The sequence below is a fragment of the Corvus moneduloides genome, chromosome Z (assembly GCF_009650955.1).
Source record: "Corvus moneduloides isolate bCorMon1 chromosome Z, bCorMon1.pri, whole genome shotgun sequence".
In the NCBI taxonomy this organism is placed as follows: domain Eukaryota; kingdom Metazoa; phylum Chordata; class Aves; order Passeriformes; family Corvidae; genus Corvus; species Corvus moneduloides.
In genome coordinates, this window is record NC_045511.1 from 58,936,305 (window position 1) to 58,957,984 (window position 21,680).

At 34.3% G+C, this 21,680-nt stretch overlaps 1 protein-coding gene across 1 annotated transcript in view; it reads right to left on the minus strand.

The window, feature by feature from the left end:
- CNTLN (centlein) overlaps positions 1–21,680 on the minus strand; it is a 183,597-nt gene that overhangs the window by 22,157 nt on the left and 139,760 nt on the right. Inside the window, 5 exon segments of the mRNA XM_032097108.1 lie at positions 6,839–7,024; positions 7,381–7,509; positions 9,123–9,249; positions 10,922–11,019; positions 14,263–14,427. Coding sequence (XP_031952999.1) covers positions 6,839–7,024; positions 7,381–7,509; positions 9,123–9,249; positions 10,922–11,019; positions 14,263–14,427 — 705 coding nt within the window.

Genomic DNA, 21,680 nt, shown 5'->3' on the forward strand with positions numbered 1-21,680 from the left:
CTGCTTTGCATATAGGACACCATCTTTTAAGGTGCATATTCTACAGGTAAGACGACTGATTCTCATCATAGGGGAACATATTCCTGGAATCAAATGTTATGCTGATTCTGAATGAACGGATTGGCAGACTTATCATGTACTCCACACAATACAAAATAATCACTCTGGGTATACTTTTCTAGGTAAAGTGTTGACAGTTTGGAGTGTAATAAATGAAATATACTTATCTTTTGGCTCTCAAATGTTCCCAGTGGGGAAAATTTTCTAGCAACTTGAAGACATATTAAAGGTGTCCACTTCCAAATCAAAACTGACGGTGCTGATTTATGTGATAATATCTGCTGTTGTTTGCAAAATGTCCCAGTGACTTGCTGAAGAAATCTTTCTTTGGTCAAACAACACTTCCAAACTGGCACAGTTCAGATAAAATTGCATAAAATTTTCAAAATAAGCCAGTTTTCATCTGTACAGCATAGTTCTACTTCCATAAAAAGTTAGTCTGTTTTTGCCAAATACTGAATTTTACAGTTACCCATTATGTGCTTTTTTTTCAGATAAGGAAACAAATGATCATTCTGCATCTGATCTGCATCTGAAAAACTGCGTCCCATCATTCTGGGCCTGAAGACGTTGGAGCAGTAGTACTGCCAGGAGAATTGAATCCATGGGGTTTGATAATGCATTCAGCAACAGGAAGGTTCTATGAAGAATATCTCTTGCTGTCTCACTGTAACTGGAGAATTCGGAGAGTCCCCTGCAAGGATTTCCTTCTGTCTGAAAAACTGACTTTGTGATTGAAAGTACAGACAGTAGAAATGTACTTTGTTGTTCTTATGTTGTAAAGCACCTGATAAAAACCAACCGAATATTTCCCAAATATTCATGCCTTCCAACCCAACTAATTATGTCTAATTTTTTTATACATTTTTATACACTTTTATACACTTTTTGTTTATACATAAAGACCAAATAGGACAAGATCTGTATACACCCATGCTGAGAAGAACATACTTCCTAGCAATGCTCTATCTTGAACCAACACAGAACAGCTCAAGAGAAAAAGACAATGATAGTAAATAACAGGAATTTGCCAGATAATAGGAGTTTTTAATGTGGCCAGTCACTATCTAATCCGCTATTGTTTGCAACAGTACAAAGTTACATGTAAAATTTTCAATTAGCACTGCCACTAAGGCACAGTCCCAGCATCCCCATCCTGCAAACATGTAAACCTGTCCCTGTTCTGACACTCTGTGGTACACAAAAGCTGGTGGTGTGGGTTTTTAGACAGTTAATTGAATTTTCATGAACTAGCTCACAACTGACCCAGATAATATCTATGATGACATTTCAGAAATGGAGTAGGGATGAAGTTTTGTAAGGGCAGAAATGAGGAGTGAGGTTCACTCGGGGGTGTTGCTTTTCAACAGAAGTGTTAACTTACCTAAACCTCTATTTTGAACTACAGCCAAAATTTACATCAGTATTCAAGGTAAACTGCAGAAAGGTAGTAGAGATTGACATATATTAGGATATAAGGTAAACTGACTGAATGGCAAATAACTGGCAGAACACCACTTGGCCAAGCAGAGGTGATATAAGTCCTCTGACACATGTGGCTGGTGAACATAGATGTATGTCAAACAAGAGGGGGGGGGGAAATGCACGTAGCTTAAGCCCTGCTCTGAATAGCCAAAATGAGGGCAGCTGTCTTAAGAGGGTATTAGATCCCAACTTAGATCCATTAAGCTTGCCAAGTGAACTGCCACGGGTCTTGATTTTGGCAGTCAATTTTATCAGATGGTTGTACTGCAGACCTATCAAGAACAATGCCAGAACACACCAGATGTGCACTGTGCTGCAGTGGGTATCCTCTGTGGAAGGCACACAGGTCCCAAATGACAAAGGCATTATGGAAGTGAGAAGTGCACTCAACTGATTTCAAAGCATTCAGCTGCCATCACCTATTCATTACTGCCATAGTTGAATACAGATGCCTTATCAAAACAATCCTTCTCAAGGTCAGAAAAGTTCTGATATGCTCAGGCAGGTGTCATCACTGCAGATTAAAATGAGTTTTGCTGATGTACAAGTCGAATGGGACAGATGACACTACTGGGTCTCGGCTTACAAAGGTCTCTAACAGAAACATACGGTCAAAGTCTAGAGGAGTGTAAAAAATAGAACATGCTGGAACACAGAATTCATGCAGGATTTTGGACAGTTTCATAATAAACTAATATGTTGTACTGTATTTTCAATAGAAATCCAGCCAAGCAGTGTAATAGCAATTTTTTAACTTTATCCAATGGCTATTTTCTGCATAAGTTCTCACAAGTACTACAAACAAAGAACAAAGAACAACAAAGAACAAAGAACAACAAAGAACATTTGCTTCGGTTGCTGTGCTGCACATAACTGGCAGGACCCACCTGAAGATCGGAAAGTACATATTATAGAAAATCCTGAGCAATGGCCCACCATAAAAACTGAATGCATGATTCAAAGAGAATTTATGGTGCTGATGGAAGTGGGATAGGATAAAGATATGAGCTCTAGAAAATGCTTCTGAAGTACTCTCAGAGCCACCTGATCCTTCTTCCAGGTAGCTCGCATTTTCACTATTTGGTCAGCTGACATACGTAAAGCCTTACTTTCATTACTATTTCTTAGTCTTTATAAATAACATGGAAAAATTTTATCAGGATATGAATTTTGTGAAAACGTTTAATAATCAAGTTTAGTTCTGATCATTACAGCACTCTAAAAAACACCTACATTTAATGATTTATTTTTCAGATCAACTGCATGAGCTATTTTTAATCCATTTAACATACTATTGATATTGTATAGCCTATTTTTCTTATCTCAACATCTCAGTAGTAGGTCAGACACCTTAAAAAAGTATATTAAAACAAATAGTAATCTTTATCAACTGACTTGTAGTACTCTCCAAAAAAACGCCCAGATTTACTCAATACAGTTTGCTTTCCATAAAGGCATTCTAAGAAGTATAACTATACTCCCATGCTTTAATACTTTAATAATTGAATTCTGTATCAGTATTTTATTCAGAAATTAGGTCAGACTAATGAACATAAAATATTGCCTTTTCTGAATATTGACTCAATATTATCATCCTTTTAGACTCTAGGCAGTGTTATAATATATATGCACTAACTTTGAATACTTATTCAAAATGAAAATCAGCAAGAGAAAAATTTCTTAACCAGCTCTATAAAGTTGTAAGCTGTAAAAATTCTCAATTCAAAATTACTACCTCTTTTTAGAAAATGTTAAAAATCTTCCCTTGGCTACTAATGATTAAGGATGTTGCAGCATCTTCATAAGATATCAGCCTACTTCATTCCAGAAATAGAAGAGAAATATTAGTTGACCTCTGTCTTTACACAGTTATAGCGTTGTTTTATCTAATGATAGATTGTATCTGCCCTGTAATAGCTACCTTAGTAGCAGTACATTTTTAAATCCTGCCTGTTTACTACTGTTCCTGGCCTTGCTACCCACATATTTCCTCTTCATTTCCTTAGTCTCTTTTCCATCTTTTATACTCCATTGCTGCTTTTATTTTCAGATTATTATCTATAATCTATTTTCCACTTTGTTTATATTGCCTTTTATTTCTAAATACTTTGCTCCCTTTTCTACCAAAATGAAACAGGTATTTATAAGGAGCTACCATCTAATTATGCAACAGTGGTTTTTTGATTACTTAATAAACTGTTACCATCCACAATTTCTATTCATATTTCCTACTAGCCTATATCTTCCTCTTAACAGCTTTGGAGAAATAAATAGCTCTGAATTAACCTATTTTAGGCATCCTGTTGATTCCCACTGAAAGTCATTCAGGACATAATGCCTGATCCCTATCCCACACTCCAACAAAAATAAACCAAACAATTACTTAGAACATATTGGATTCAGCAACTTTTGTTTACAAGTATTCCTTTCACCATTTTCGGAAACTATTACTAGATTCTACAATCTAGCGATGTTAGTTCATTGCCTAACTGTCCCAAATTGGGGTGACCACAGCAATGCAACACTCTATTACATTACATTAGAAACATGTGCTCAATTAGTAACTCACCATATCCTCTAATGTGATCCAGTGGTTCGTATTGGACTTCTACAAGAAACCTCTTCCCTAGGTTTTGCAACTTATTATCTTGACCCAAAGAGATCCAAGATCCTGTGGTTCTGTGCTATCAGTAGCTCTAAAAGCAAGTAACACTGCCTGCTATAAAGAGTCACACTCTTTTCTCTGAAGTTCCCCTGTTCTCTCATTAATAGCTATAACTGTTAATTAGAAACTCTAAAATAATTTAATTGTTGTATGTTACAAAAGAACTATATAATGTCAAAGAGACATGGAATGGGTAGAACAAGTAACCGCATTCAATTTATGAATGAGGAGAAAATTACACTTGCACTCTGAAAAAGAAGTAAAGCTTATGAAGCCATCAGAATAGCAGATGAAGATTAGACGGTCATATAATTTTGTTAACCTGTTTAAGTGATATATATAGGTTAAACTTGATCTCTATATGGAAACTTATTTGAGTTACAGGAACTGGAGTGAGAATCAAGATCAGGGGACAAAAAACTGACAGCTATCCACAAGAGTAGAAACAAGGGAGACCAGACTTCAAAAGTAGAGCTCCTCTTCAAGAGGAAGCAGTACTGCTATTTATTACGGTAATTACTGTCACAATACCTTGTTATAACATCAGATACACAAGAGGTATTTTAACAGGATTTACTTGACATACTGCACAATTCCACCGAATTGTCAAAGATTTTACTTTTTTACAGTGGTATATTGTTATCTGATTTTAGCACCCAACTAAACAAAGTAGTTTACTTATAGATACTATCTTTGTTTTCAAAAAATCTTTCTGCAGAGGAACAGTGGTCAGTAAAAAGGTTACTTGAAATATGCATGCATATTCTTTCTATCTAGGCAAGAAAGTAGGTATTATTAGCTAAATATAATTGTTATTATTAATATTTTTGTTATTGTTATTATTACTACTACTTGAAGAGAAATTTTCTTATTAAAATTTTTTTCACATATAGTGTAACTGTGCAAGTGCTAATGAGTATTCATGGTAATTAACAATGAAGCTGTCATCTTATTCAACAATGAATAAAGTTATCATTATAGATGCTAATAGGTGATTCTGCTCACTACAGCTACTTTTGAGAACTGAAGAGCTTTCATTTTCTCATTTTCTAACTTTTGAAAAACTTTTCATTAAGACAGTATGTAAAATATTGATAGTATGATTGGTTTATCTCCTTATTTCTATAACTTCTCCTTTCACTTTATTAAATGAAGAAATTCCAAAATTCATAGCAGTCTGAATGGAGACTGAATTGCTTCTCTCTGTCATCAATGACACAGGAGTACTTAACTAAAAATAATAGATAATACATTAGATTAATTCAGGTTTTCCCATATTGATCCAAAAATAAGCATGCAGCTGTGGAAAGAACATCTATTTCTTCCTCTTAGAGAACATTCAGTATTAGAAGAAAACACATTTTCTCTCATGAAAATTTACAGTTTTTTCAAGAATAGGCAGCATATTTCTAAATGAACAGGCATAGTGATCAGTTTTATACTTCTTTTGCAAAAGTTACATCAAAAGGCAAACAGAAAATAGCCTTTATTTTAAACACAAACTTTAAAATAACTCATTTTTTTAAATAACAGGCACTTTTTTTGTGAAAACCAATCATTATTTTCAACTTAAATAAATTAGCTTTGAATTATTTGAATTTAGGATTTTAAAGTGTATTCAACATCATTCAGTCTTTTTTCATACGAATTTTATATGAACTTTGCAACTGAACTGAACATGGGATGATTTCAGGCAAATGCTAAAGGTCTGAAAACTGCTGTGCAGAGTGACTTTTCACCTGATGATGACAGAAAGGCGTGCACAAGTATTTAAGTTACTAAATTTCAATCCAGTGTTGAAAGTTTTTCTTGAACTATACATGCCTTCTTTTTCCAGTGCATCAAAATACCATTACTCTTTACTTTGAATGCTTCAGCTTGCTCAAACATATCTGAAAGCAGCTTACTTCTACAGAAATCCAAGAGCAGTAGAGAAGTAGCTCTGTTTCTTGGGCTAATAAGGAATAGCCTACTTTGAAAGTTGGTATACAGTAGTTATATGCTAAATTAATACAATAAAAAATATTCTGAGTTGGAAGAGACCCACAAGGATCATCAAAGTCCAACTCCTGGCCCTGCTCAGCACCATCCCCAAGAGTCACACCACGTGTCTGAGAGCACTGTCCAAACACTACCCTGTCAGGCCGGTGCTGTGACCACTTCCCTGAAAGGAATGTAAGGAAACAATATTCTACATACTGCTCTTAAAACGGCTTTCAATTTTGCAACATGGAAGCTTCCTTATTTAGTATTTCTAAAACAAGAAGCACATGCATATGGAAAATGAGGTAATTCACAGTAATCAACCTGAGTTATTATATTAAATGTGTTGGAATTTTTTTTGCTGCAAAGTAATCTGATACACAACCAAGCACCTTTTTTTAGGAACAAGTATATGGCAGCTATACATAAAAAGATGACCAATAAAAGTTGTGGAAGTCTTTGAAAGTCTGGGAGAGAGGCACTGATTCTTTCTCCTCATTGAAACCTAACACCAGAACACTGCAGGAACTACAAATATTGTTCTGGAACAGGGAGTGCATCAAAGCCTTGCTTAATCTTTTATTTGCTTTCAATCAAAAATACATTTTTTCAGGTGAACACTCAGAAGAAAATCAACATTCAAACCTTCACAAATGTCTTCAACTCTTCTACTTTGTCACTGGCAAGCAGCAGCTTCTTCTGCAGAGTTTCCAAAGCCTGTGCACTCTGTTTAGCCAATCCATGCAGCTGTTGACATGCAGCAGTTTCAAGGTCAGTCATAGCACATTCAGTCTCAATCATTTCGCTCTCTAGTTTGGTAAGCTTGAGATCCTAAAACACATCCACAGAGACACAGCAGTGCTATGACAAAAGCTGACAGGATTACAAAAAAATGAATGAACAAACCAACCTCCCACACCATGGTTGCCATCACACAATATTTCACTTCCAACATATAATATGTAATTTCATGGCAAAAAGTAATTTCATTTTCAGTCATTGTGCCCATGTTTCAGTACCTAAATTTCAGAGGTGTGACTGAATAACATCAGAGAAACAGATTACTATTATTCTGCTATTTTCTCCTTTTCTGTACTGAAAGTTTAAGCTGATGACCTTGCAACTTTTCATTTGAAAGGAAGGTATGAAAAAGTTCCACAGTGGAGCCATCAAAACTCTAATTATACCTTTTTCTCCAAATCATCTTTAGCCTTGTGATACATCTGCTCATACTGAGACTTCTCTTTCATAGCTACATTAAATCTTTGTTTCAATGAGTCAATGGAAGCTTTTTTGTCTTCAGCCAGTGCCTTCACCTGAAATAATGAAAGGTCAAGAGCATTGATTATCAAGACAGAAAACTCAAAAATTAGAATAAAATCAGAACTAAGCATATCTATATTACACAAACATACGTAACTATATAAATAACTTTATTGAAGTATCTTTTTCTGAAACTGCGGACTTTAATAAATCTCTACTGCTGATCCAGTAGAGATCAGTTTGCACACAATCTTGTCACATAAAGTTTTGACCTGTATTAAATATAAAGAAAAGCTCTTCATTTGCAGAGTTGTTCGTTCATATTTTTGACTTACAGTAATTGCAAAAGGGGGTAAACTACAACTTCCACGAATTTCTTTTGTCAGAGATAAAATCATAAATTCAAACTCAGCTGAGAAAATAACCGTCTATATGTTAACAGTCTGTAAAGCTTCTTAGATAATGATTATCCAAGGTAAACACTGATTGGGGATAAAATGAAAAAAAACAATGCTCCGAAAAATCGTTCAGCTTTCCTATAGTGCTTATCACAAAGTTTTCCTGTCAATATCAAGTAACAGGGAATTTCTTTGATCTTTTGAGAAGATAATGTAAAATTTATCAAGCTGATTTTCCACATGGAATAATCAAAATAATATATGGAATATGATTCTCTGGAAATGCAGTGCTTAAAACAGTCAAAGTACAGCACTAAAGCACATCATTCCATGCTAAATCTTTTATCTAAAACCAAAACCAGGTATTTTTCTCATACTTAACTCTCATACCTTAACTCCCTTGCTTACTTATGTTCTCACTTTCTGGCTGTGGATTTCTTAATAACACCTTATCTTTAGTATGGAGGGTTATACAGTAGCTCTCTCTGGAGCAGAAAACACTCTGTGACAGCAAGCAGAAACAGGGCTTGTGATATTCAGCAAGCACTTGCATTCTAGGCAAACAAAAGCAAACTGGCAGATTGTTTATTTCTATTTTGGATTTATAAGCTGCATAACCTGACAGACAACCAAACATTATGATCTTTTTCTGGCACTAAAGGCCAAAGTGCAATACATCAGTTGGATAACACAGAAATATGCCAAACCATATGCAAGTTCTCTTACCCTCAGTGAAATCATCCTAAAATTTTGCAGGAGAAAATGATTTGCTAGAGAAGTCAAATACTACCAACACAGTTAGAATTACTTTAAGCTAAGAACTGTGAATCATTCATAACACTGCAGTAGAAAATAGATTAACATATTAAAGCATTTAACTACTATAGCCAGGAGAGATGCATGGACTTCATTAGCATATGTCATGTAAAATCACCCTTGTTTCGGGTCTACTGTATTTTATGAACTTACAGTGCATAAAACTAAATCCCACTACTTACAGCATATCCTTGCAACTGTGTGTTCTGAATACTTTAATATTTAATTACACCTATCATGAAGAGAAATTAAATTATGCTGAATCCATTCAAGCTATCACCATATACTGATTTCATACAAATTATAGTGGTGGGAATTACACCCTTCAATTAACTGTGTGTTATTTGCTTTAAGCAATATATTGATTTAATATGAATAGTGTGTTGAAATAACTTCTGTAAATCCATCAGCTTCTGTTTTTCCAAAAACTAGGAATAGCAAGAAAGAAGTACCTTTCTCTCAAGACTTTCCAATGTTTCATGTGAGGTTTTCTCATTTTCTTGATTTGCTTTTAGGCGAGACCTTAAGTCTTCTGTCAAATGTCTTTTCATAGTAAGGTCCCTCGCCAACTGAGAAATTCTGCACGGGAAGAAATTGGACTGGATATTACTATTAGAAAATTTGGTTAATATGCAACTAAAAGGTATAAAGGCAGTAGACAATCTATCATGCCTGCAGCTTTAGAATACTTTTAAAAACAAAAGCTGATTCAGTTCTTGCAATTTACCCTGTTCTCAAGTACTAAACCCAGTTTCAATCTCTTATTAAACAGACCTATTTCTAAATATGCAATACATTTGTGATTTGCTTTTTGCTAGTCTGAGCTGATATCACAATAATTCTTAAACTATTATCAAAAAAAGGGAAAAATAAACCTGCTGAGCCCACAAAATTTAATTAATTAAATTCCTTTGATCTCTCAAACAGTCATTCAAACAGTATTTTTTGCAAAATTATTTTCAAAAGAAAGTGAAATGGGGAAGTCTGCTCTCATCATACTGAGCAAAACACAGAAAACTCTCTCCCTGTGTGTCAGATGAGATAAAATGCAAAACCTAGAAATAACATCAGCTTTTGTCAGAAACTGCTCAAAAAAACCCCAAAACTCTTATGTACTAAAAACTAAGTTTGTTCAATGAGAAATTTATGCCTTATACAATGCTTCCAGTATAATAACAAAAATTAATATTTTAAATATAAACATAAGCAATAACGATATATGTATAGATATCTGTATCTTTTTCCAATGAAAGCAAAATGAATGGTAGTATGTTCAGGAATACAACACTGTTAATATAATGTCAATATCATATTAAAAAAAAAAAACAGGAAAAGAATGCATCTAAAAATTTCTTTGATCTGTTTCACCTTTACACTCTTACTGTTATTTTGGTTAGTATGTCTAACAGCTTATGAAAAAACTAGTATCTATTTTATAAAGAAAGCATGCTATCCTTTGACTATTTTAAGTTTAAAATCTTATGGTGGAAAAATTCAGTTTCACTTTGAAACAGAAAATAAACAATGAACACAATTTAACCATTTTAAGAGTCTATTTTTCAAATGAAATTATTTCCAATAAGTAAACTGCATTCTTTCTTCAATTAAAAAAATCAGAATGGTTAGAGGGGTTAAACTCTTGGGCAGACAAGAAATTCAGATACACTAATAGCTTTTTTATGGTTTATAAAATAACTATACTGAAGATCAGTATTATATCAGTTACAGTAGGTAGAATAAAAATCTCGGTGGCATACCTGACAATTTATGAAATTCAAAATGAATAGCAAACCTTAATCAATTCAAATAGAAACAAATACAACTGTCTTTTTGAACTTTTTTATGAATGTAAGAGTAGCTATTTAATCTTATTTAAGCATCTGAACCTTGACATGTCTCTTAGCCCCTAGGCAAAGAATTACTGAATTTGAAAGACTATGTTTAACAGTGCTGAGGAATTCATTTTGACTTACATCAAGGATAAAATACCCTACTCTAGAGTCTGAGTTCTGACTTAAGGTATCTTTATTGCCATACAGGTACTGTAGCTAGCTAATCACTCATCAGTTTAAAAAAACCCGAAATTTAAGCATATACTGCTCCAGTTTTAAAAAAAACCCGTAACAGTATGCAAGACTGCAATATAAAGAATACATCGCTCTCTTAAAAACCTAAGTACAGCTAACGTTGTAGCGATTTTACAGCTGCCACTGGGTGGCACCAGACACAATGGATAGAAAAGTGACCATACTTCGTTTGTAGCTCCCGAATCCGTTCTTCTTTTTCCTGGGCTTGATTTTTAAGTGACTTAATGGTGGTCGATTGCTTAGCGGTTTCAGTATTCAAATTCTATATTGAAAAATATTAAAATATAAATAAAGTAGACTAAATATGATCACAGTCAACAGTAAATTCTGAAAAACATTATCTGTGTAAATTTCCATGTATTTTATGAAGGTTCTTAGAAATTAACTGGTAAAAAGGAGCATTCTTACTTTCTAGCAACACTTAAGCAGAAGCACATTCCTTGGAAAAAACGACGAAAATCAGTACTTTTCCATTGTTCTAATAATGTACGGTTAACAGATGTTCCCCGGGACACTTGCAAGCACCAATCAGGACCACATTTTCTCTTGCATAGCATGGTCAGAAGAAAAGGTAACAGAAGAGAAGTAAAACTGGATCTTCATTTGAACTGCATCTTTGAATGGTATAGTTCTACAGCACAAGGAGTCTACATCTGTACAGCACAAGAACGTCCAGTAATTCCTTTCATCTTGAGTATTAGGAAATACAAGAAAATTTAGAAGAGTGATTGTTTTCATGTCTCCTGAAATTCAAAGCACAAGACACAGACATTTCCATTTGGCTGTACTAACACAACAACAAGCAGGTATGATCCTAACTTTCAGGCACATGTCATTTCAGTGAAGGACAATTATACAGTTGTTGGCCATTCCTCATTTGTATACAGTAAGAAAAGAAGTGCCTCTATTCCTCCATGCAATTACACATATTATCTACCCAAGACCTAAATTCAGATCTGAATCAGTCTACAGAAAAAAAAAGAAATTTAACTAAGTAGCCATCTTAGCAATCTGAGCATTGACTGCCATTGCTGAAATGGCAGCTCAAACACACCACACTGAGGTATTTAAGAACTCCAAGAAGTGTTGCCAAAAGATACGTATTAAGCATATGCACAACATATATGTGTGCCTATATGTATACCGATTCAACCACTGTACTACAGCTTTTTACTCACTATGTATAAACAATAAGCAAACAGATCAGATATGCTGTAAACAAAGATACTTCAGGAGAATTTCTCTGCTAGGTGCAGAGTTGTAATGCCTATTAACATTAATGGCAGTATTGTACATAACTCTGTGCACCTCAAGGGGAGTATATATTCTTGTGTGCATAGTTAGATGTAAAATATTGTTCTTAATAACTTGTCTAGTCTATTTACTATTATTATAATGCAAGGTATAACCAGAAAATTGTTTAAATGATGTATGCTAGCAGAATATTCCTGAGTTTCCCAAGACCTGTTTGTGGAGCTTGAGTTCCATTAGTGTAAAGCACAGCACCCAGTTACGTGGTTTACACACCAGACATGAACTTGAGTATGTAGGTGGGCCCCTGCACATGTTCAGAGGCAAAGACATATGCTTACGGTATTTTGCTTTCAAACTCACCACCCACACTTAACACATTTCTTCCTATTGGCAGAGATACAAGGAGTCATTACACACAACATAAACAAACACTGCAAAGACAGTGCTAAGGAAAAAAAAAAAAAAATAAAACCAGGTACTTGGAGATTTTGAGCTATAAGGAAAGCTTTTGCTACTTATACATTCAGATATCTAAGAGAGTAACTATGTGTCTCCTTTTTAAGTCAGCTAGAGAGCCTGGAACAATAATCGACAACCCTTTGACAAATTCTTCTGCTAAAAGGTGACTTGCAGGACTTCAACTAGCTTTAAATCAAGTTAAGAATTTTAGAAACTTGATTAAGTAGTTTTTGAGGCCCTTTTATTAAAAACTCTCATCCAATTCAGAAACCAGTGAATTTACTCTACTGCTTAGCATTGGGGGTCACAGACTATCTCCATCCTAAATATAGTTTTGCATACATGATTTATTTTTTCATTAAAAATTTAATATATCTTTAAGAAGGAATTAAAAGTCATGCCAGTATTTTTGATATCAGATTTATATATGCTTGCTAAATGTTTCCTCTGCTGCAGAAACAAAAAAACCTTTGATTTTTCAGCAATTTATTTTGCTGTTCACATTTGGCAGACAAATAGAGCAGGCTTCTAGCATGGGTGCTACTCTTAGGCTATTTAAAAAAATAAATCCCATTTTTTTTATTTTTCCTACTTGCATAGATCAATTGACTGCTAGGTTTCTGTATAATGAAGATACTTATCTAAAAGGTACAACCCTAATTAACAGAAATTACCACTCACCAGCAACAGAAGCAGACTAGTCAATCCCAAATCTAAAAACAATACTCAAGAAGACAGTATGTATGGTTTTAAGACCTCTTTCTCATAATTAAAGTACATCAGTTTATGTGCCTTTTCATGGCTACTCCCAGCTGGGCACATCTCTTTATCAATGTGACCTACCTTTACTAATCCCTGAATTTAGATGTTATGCATCCAGTGTGCAATAGCCAAGATCTGTAATACCATGATTACCATCAACAACGAAGAGGTCTGAGCATTACCCACATCTCGTGTGCTAGCACAGTTAATCCAGCATTTAGAGTCAGCTATGTTGATTGTGTAATACAGCCTTCTCTTGTAGCTGGTGCTTTGGCAGACCCTTTGGCTACTGTGGAGTTTTTTCTAGCAGCACGAAGCTGTACCATTTTGACCTTTTCTCTTTCTTCTACTATTTAACAGAAAACAATGGGAAAAACCAACTTTAAGACATTCTGTTGCAAATATATTTCCTCCAGTGAGAAGAGAAGAAGAATTAATATGCTTGAGCAAGGCCACCTGCTGAGAAAGCTTTCAGAACAACACAGTTCAGTATCTGCATCACTCACACGCAACAGATTCACCGGAGACTGAGAACTGAAATCATCAAGTCAGTATTTCCCTACCAGCTAATCTACAAAAATACAAATTGAAAAAAATAGTCCCTTTGAAGACAAAGACAGTAGTAACGCACACACAACAGTGTTGCCCCATTAGCTCAGATTCTTTGCTCCCCTTTCACAGACAGCTATTGCTTTTCTTCTTCGTAAAGGAAGAAAGGAATCAACTGAATTCTCATCTAACTAATTCCACAGCACCTTCCAACAAGATGTACTTTATCACTGTGCGAAAACCCAGCAAGTCTCCTTGTCTGGACTATTTGATCTGCAGGAATTGTTTTAATTGTAACTTCTAGTTCTGTCTATGACTACATTTCATCTTACCATCAAAGGCAATCTAACACCTAAGGTGCTAATCACTGGCTATGATATACAAATGTTAGCATATGTGAGTATACGTATGTCTGCTTGACCCAGTTATGAACTACTGCTCATACGAATTATCCTCAGCTCTAGATAATCTGTTCTGTCACCTTTAGTTTGCACTGCAGCTGTTTTATCTCTAAATTAATGTTCTTTGAAGGAGTTGGTGTGGCTTCACTCTTGCCAGCAGTTTGAGACAGGTGTCCTCTCAACTTTGATTTTCCTTGTAAATCCTCCTTTTCCTGTTGCCACTTGCCCAGGTTGGAGGTCAACACCTGTTTTACAAAGAGAATAAACAATCACAGTTTCATCCTAAAAATATTTCTGCTTGATCATATGAGATGTTTCTCCAGTTCAGCATTCAAGAGGAATGAAACAGTATACATTATCCGTAATTATATTGCATAGCTGTTGGTTGAATTCTCTAGTATAGGCGAAGATCAAATCCAGCAGGAAAAAGAAGTCTAATTCCATTAAAAACAAGCCAAATTTTTTTAGGGCAAAATAATTCAATTTTGACTGAATATGTTACTGTTTTAACCACGACAAACAAAAATTATCATACAAAACTGTGCAGCAGTTACTGTTGAAACCTGTTTACCTAGACCCCTCTGGAATTCAGCAATTATTTTTACACAGAACATGAAGAAATACCACGATGTCTCAGACACCAGTGTGAATTAAGGGTCGTTAAATGTCAAATCTGTTATAATGGTGACCACTGAAGCTCACTAGAATTGCTGCGTTGACAACTGCTACAAAGCATACACCCTTCTCTTGGCTTTTGTTTTGGTATTTGTAGGGCTTGTAGAGGTTAAAGCAAAGTGGACCAGCTGCACTAAAGATCTCCTGGTTGGCTGGTCTTTACCTATGTGTTATTTCATCCCTTTCAATATATGCACCACAGCCAGAGAACCACATATTCCATAACCTTGACTCTAGGGCTGAAGTATTTAAGTGGTAAAAGACAAGCTGGAGCAGGACAGGATAACAGATGTTAGTTGTTTATTCCACTGGGTAGGTCTTACCACCCTATACTGCAGCCAAAATGCTTCTCACTTAGCAACATAAATGCAAAGTCCAATTAGCAGACAAGCCTTGTTAAGGATTTAGTTCAAATAAATACCATGCAAACAAACTCTGTCTTGTTGCACTTGACTGACAACCAACAAGACTTATTCAACTTTGTACCAATATATTTCACATTACTCCTTACAGAAGTAATGTTTTAAATAATGGCTTTAATTTAAATAATATTGAATGTTGTTCTGCAAAAAGGGGAACTGAAATAATCTCCATGCTAGTGATTAACTTTCACAAAACTGTAGTCAGATGAAAGCTAACAATGGCCTAACAGCTCTCTTCTCCTTAAAAGGGTTATTAAAGTGCTATCTTATTATTCCATATAAGACTATAATATAGTAGCTTAACATAAGAAACAATTGTACAAAATTGTATTGAAACATCTCAAAGTACAAAAAACCCCTTACTTTGTGAAGAATCCTGATCAGAAACATGAGAAGATACAGGACAGCTTGAAACAGCTAAATGTGTGCCTGATTATAAGCTGGTGCCAGACAAAATACCCAACCAAAAGAAACCCCAAGCCTCAGAAACACACAAAAAACCCAACCCAAACCCAACAAAACATTAAAAACCCACCCCAAAAAAACAAAAAACCCACGAAAAAGTTAAGGAGAGTATTCTATTTTCGAGCAATTTATTATTTAACTTACAAATTAGATTTTATACAGCTTGATGTTATTAGAAAAAAAAATTAATATATATGTGTTTATAAAAACACTCCCATGACAATATATATATGTGTTTATAAAACACACTCCCATGACAATAATCTGATGATCATATATATACAGCTAAAAGAGAGTCACATTTATTCCCATTATGAATAAGAAAAGAATGCTTGTAGATTTTGCATTAGCCTAAAAAAATATCACGGGTACAAGGTAAATTCATCTGGCATTTAAAGTTAAAACTCTAACAGTATTTATTTCATATTCACTAAGTGCACTTATTAAAGTCAGTGGGCATTTTACATATGTATCTGAGGTAAGTACTGTTCTTAGTGAAAGGGTTAATCTTTCCATTCCCTTCTGTGTCTGCTGTCATTAAACAAGCAATAGATACTGTATTTTCGAATTGACTATTCCTTAATCTGATATATTATTCTCATAATTAATACATTCGCAGAGTAAAAGACAAAATGAGGGCTATTTCAATAAGCAAAACCAGTAGTAGTACAGAAGGACATAGTATAGAAAAATATGAGGGTTATGTTAATTTGTCCAGTATAACCAATATTTCTACATGCAGAATTTCATGATTCAGTGTCTCTATAATAAATTATTCATAAAAAGAAAAGCAAGAAAAAATAAAGCATAGCTAGATCAATACCTCTGTTCAAAATTAGAAATGCCCCAATATCTGCTCAAGATAACTCGTGCCTCTTAGAAGTATCTTACACTACTGCTCCTGACAATATGCATCAGTTCTAAAACGTCATGACTTGCACCAGACACATTCTCAAAAATCGTAATAAATATATTCAAAAAGAAAAGGTCTTTGTGGGACTGTTGCTAAAGATGACAGTTATAAAAACTACTTAAGGAGGTAGAAAAAAAGAATTTGAATAAAAATCTACATAAATTCGGAAACAGCGTAAGGACTACAAGGATAAAGTAGCATATAATGTACAAGACCCCCAACTCGCAAAAGGAGACAGGCATGCAATTGCAATCAGAGATTTCACAGAAGTTGTCTCTTAATATTTCTGTAGACATTGTAAATGTACTACAGGACTGATAATTCTACTGCATTACTCTTGCTTTTAATCTATTGAACGGTTATGTGAAAATCCTGTGTAAATCCATGTGGGATGTAAAAAACAGCCCCCTTGCCCTATAGAGATATTTATGCCTAAAAGATATTCCTTGCATTTACTTAAGAAATAAGTTTATTACCCTGGTGTTCTTTACCGCTCCCTATATTTTAGGTCAAGTTTTTTATTATTTTTTTCTTTTTTAGACACAATGGAAGTTTTGTGTGTGTGCTACCATGCACACAAATCCTGAATGACAGAATAAAAAGAATTTACTCCCGGGGAAGAGGTCACCAGGATGAAAGGTAGAAGAATCTTAAACATCAGCTAGACCAGATGTTGGTAAGTGCAGCCTACCGCTGTTCCCCTATGATGTAGTGGCCTTTGTCTGCTGCACCTCCTCCAGAGTGTTTTTGGCTTAACAGATGTTTATAGGTTCAATATTTTAACACCCATCTATCTTAATCTCCTTGCTCCTGGTATACCCACGACACTCTGTTCTGCTGTTCACAAAGGAGTAGTGATGAAACCTCAGTTTCTACGTAGTCAGCATAAAACTTGCAGTGACTCAGCAAGGCTTTTTACCCTCTGCTCAGAAAGACAGCTGTGTGGATGGCCCAGTGGGTTAACACAGGAAGTTCCTGGAATGGCCTATTGTTCCTTGGCATCACAATCACTCAATAAGGGGCTTTGAGCTCATTTTACAGAAGTCACTATTCTACTGCAACTGCACGTATGAATATAACATTTCTGTTGGAAGTAGCCGATACTGTATTCCTACTGAAGTCACACAACCCCATACATTTATATTTGCAAAATAAATTATACAGAATAATTATAAACCAGGACGTAAATCAAACATTCTTGATACACTTTTTAAGCAGTGACATAATCTTATTTTGCTACTCATTTCGTAAACCGGCTAAAGCTAATATACTGTGACGTGTAAAAATCCCACTTGCTATGGAACTTCCCACCCTAAAATCCTGGCAGACGAGAACATTTCTATGTCTGTAAGAAAACTGAAGTTAACACACTCATTTTTCTTTTCTCTAAAAAATCTTGCTACAGTAGGTAATAAAATACATTTGCTATGTGAGTAGCTCCTATACAAAGTTCTATTTTAGAATTTAATACTGCTTCTATAAATGTTTTATACAGAATAGTATTTTCTCACAGTTTCAGCTCAATCACGGAAAACATACAACAACATGAAAAACAAGTGCAGTACTTGTTGCACACATAAAACATAAAATAACTTTTCAAAGCATGCTTGCAGGTAGACAGTTACGTAGTTACAGTTTTACTCACTCTACCAAATACTATATGACGTAATGATAAACCTATTTACAATATCCAAGACAAATTTATTGTGTCAATCCCACTAAACTTGACCTTTCTGCATTCTCTTGAATCAAAACCTGCCTGAGCATGATGGGTCATACAAAAAAAAAAAAAGCTAAAATTAATAAAGATGGTATGTAGCTCTCTGAAAAGATACATACCAGACTAAAAAGCTATGCTGAATACTTAATGTGATCATATAGAGAAAAGGCAAATAACTTCAAATCCTCAATCAAAGTTCCTTTCATGCAAGTGCTGTAAGTCGTTGATTACTTAGTATTCTAGACATGAAAATAAAATATCAAACAGAAGTCTTTGGTGACTTAATATCCCATCCCTAAAATGAAACAAAGACCCCCCAAAAGCAAGGAAAACTTCTAAAATGTAGGAATTATTTGTCATTTATTCCTCTGAAATTTTAGTAAAATCTACAGAATCATTATTAGTTGTAATAATTAGTTGTAATTTTTTCAGCCAATTGCAGTTATCAGGAGCTGACTATTTCACAAAATGTCAAATAAATGAAGGTAATATAGAGGACTTTTTGCCAGTGCTTTAGCTAGTTGTTAGACTTCAGCAGCCTTTAGAGACCATTAAGTACCCTTTGGCTAATTGGCCAATGGTAGATTAATCCTCTTTTTATTCTAGCAGCACTATTTTAACACCCTTTGCACTCTGTCAGTGTAGTATCTGAATGACAAAATAATATTGTGCATGAATAATAAGCAGAAAAGTTAAATTAACATTTCATGTTTCACATGCCATACCTATGTGTCAGGGAAAAGAACCCTCTTTTAAAGCCACTGACATTCAACTTTTTTAAACAATCTCGTGTTGACACCTTACTGAAGTGAATCTTCCTAATTACTGCTAATTGCCTATCAAGGAAAAAAAAATCTTTCCTTGAAGTGCAGTTGTCTAGTATGGATGAACACAGCTCCAAAGTGCATAGTAAAGACAAGCATGACACTTGAGGTGTGCTACATTATTATGAGGTCATACTAAATATGGTTTGCAATGAACAAAGCAGCTTTTAAGGGTGTTTAAGTTACTGAAAATGTCAATCTCTCATGAAGTGTTTAAATTAGTTCCCAGAAGAGAAATACAGACATTAACCAGCAGATAAGAGGTATATTTCTCATCTCAGGTATTTTACTAAAGAGAAACATTTGTCCTATTGATATTGGTAACACAATTGCAGTTCATCTGCTTTATAAAAGCAGTGTTTACATTGGAATTGTCCTTTCACACATACAAATTATAAATTCAGCTATTATTGGAAAAACATTTGTAATCACTAACAAAGACTCCTAGACTCATGGATTTTGAGTGTCTTCTTAAACATGCTTAAACATGTGCTACTACTGATCAGTCATCTTTTATAAAGGGCTATTTACTGTGTAACACTTCATAAACAAAGGTTTTTCCTGTAATTTTAATTCAGGTACTCACAGTTAATCTACAGCTAAATTTATTCTACAACTTATAAAAGCCTAGTATTGCAACATCTGGCTACAGCAATTTGTTAAATAATACAAAAAGAAAATCAATTGAATCAGTCCAGACAGGTCCTTTTTGAATTTTGGTTTGTTTTATTCTTTTTGTAAATACTAGTAGTATCACATTGATCAAGAGCAGAAAACATAAATATATTTTAGAGGAACACACAACACTCATATATAAACAAATCGGCTAATACATTCTGGGCCCAATTCTCCAAGAAATTATCTGCTCCTATAACAACAGACAAGTCTGAGTACAAAACTGTGTATTGTGCCACCAACGATTTTTCAAATAAATTATAGAAAATAAGAGAAAACTTAGTAATAATATAAATCACAATTTTTAAGATGATGAAAATGCTTCTGAAACATGTAATCTGTATAATGATTACACCAATTCAAAGATAAATGCTTTGTCCTGCAGCAATTCTATTTTAGCCTTCATTTTCTATCACTTTCATTTCATGTCTATGTACAAGTAAACATTGCTGTATCCCATGCCTAATTTCTGTGCGTATTAAGAACACTATCTCGCTTTCATACTAAAGCAGATGCTGCACTCCATCTGTCCTTGCAAATTTCAAAGGAATATAAGGAATATTAACTATTTATTTTACAGTACTTATGCAAGTATTTCATAATGAGGACTTACATGATCACAACTATGTGATTTAATTTTTGTAGTGATTGATTTTCCAATATGGAGATGTAAACTCACAAAATATATAGTGTGCAGGACACTGTCTGCAAGACCTTAATATTTCCAGAGAAAAATTATAGAACTTTAAGAAATCAATATTAAAAATAAAAATATTCAGTACTTCAGTATATACTATCTTATCTATTTGAACTTATTCGAAGTATTAATACCTACCAGACATAACACAATACATTAAAATGTTTTACTACAAATAAATTAAAAATGAAAATATAACTGGTGACATTTCATGACACTTTGTCCCGTTTGAAAATATCTATGATGGCAAACCAGTTGTGAAGATGTGGCTGAAGTTCAAAACCAATGTTTTCATGTACCCACCACTGCTATTTAAATAAATACTAGTATTCCAACACCTAACATGCCTGTGCACATTATTAAGATACAAGAAAAGATTTACAGCTGATGCATAAAATTTGCCCCAAGATTTCCATGGCTGTGTACTTACTACGGGATTTTCAACATAAGACATGATATCCAGGCAATCTTTTGTAGTTAGGACCAGGTTATATGGCATTATGTTTTTTTCAGGACTACACAGTATTTATCTGATTTCCACCAAACACAAGAGTAGGGGCAAACTCATAAAGCTTGAAATTTGAATTTTTCATCTAGGGTCAGGGATAGTGCTTGCCATATTCCCCCTGCTTAATCTTAACATATCTAAGCACTGCAAATGAACTACTTGCATGAGAGCCAGTCAGGGAATTTCACAATCCCTACAACTCATTACAAATTTAACAGCAGCAATACTAAGTATTCATATGTTTCAGATAACACATACAAATATACTGTACTAAAACTCATTGGGGGAAAAAATTAATAATGCTTCCATCTGTTTTCTGTATAACTCACATAAAATAGAGAGAAACCAAAATGAAAATGCTATTTTAAAGACTGTGTTTAAACTTTCTTTTGATTTACCCACTAGGTTTCGAAGCATACAGCTTTATATCTTTAAAAACTAAAGTTGTTTTTAAGAGAATATATAAGAAAAAAAGAAACAAAAGAACTGAAAGAATGGAGAAATATTAATTTAACCTCTCCTCATTTCCATCTGTTTTAGAGAGTAAACCATTTTCTACTGAAATATTTCTGCATCTCAAATGTAAGTGAGCAGGAAAT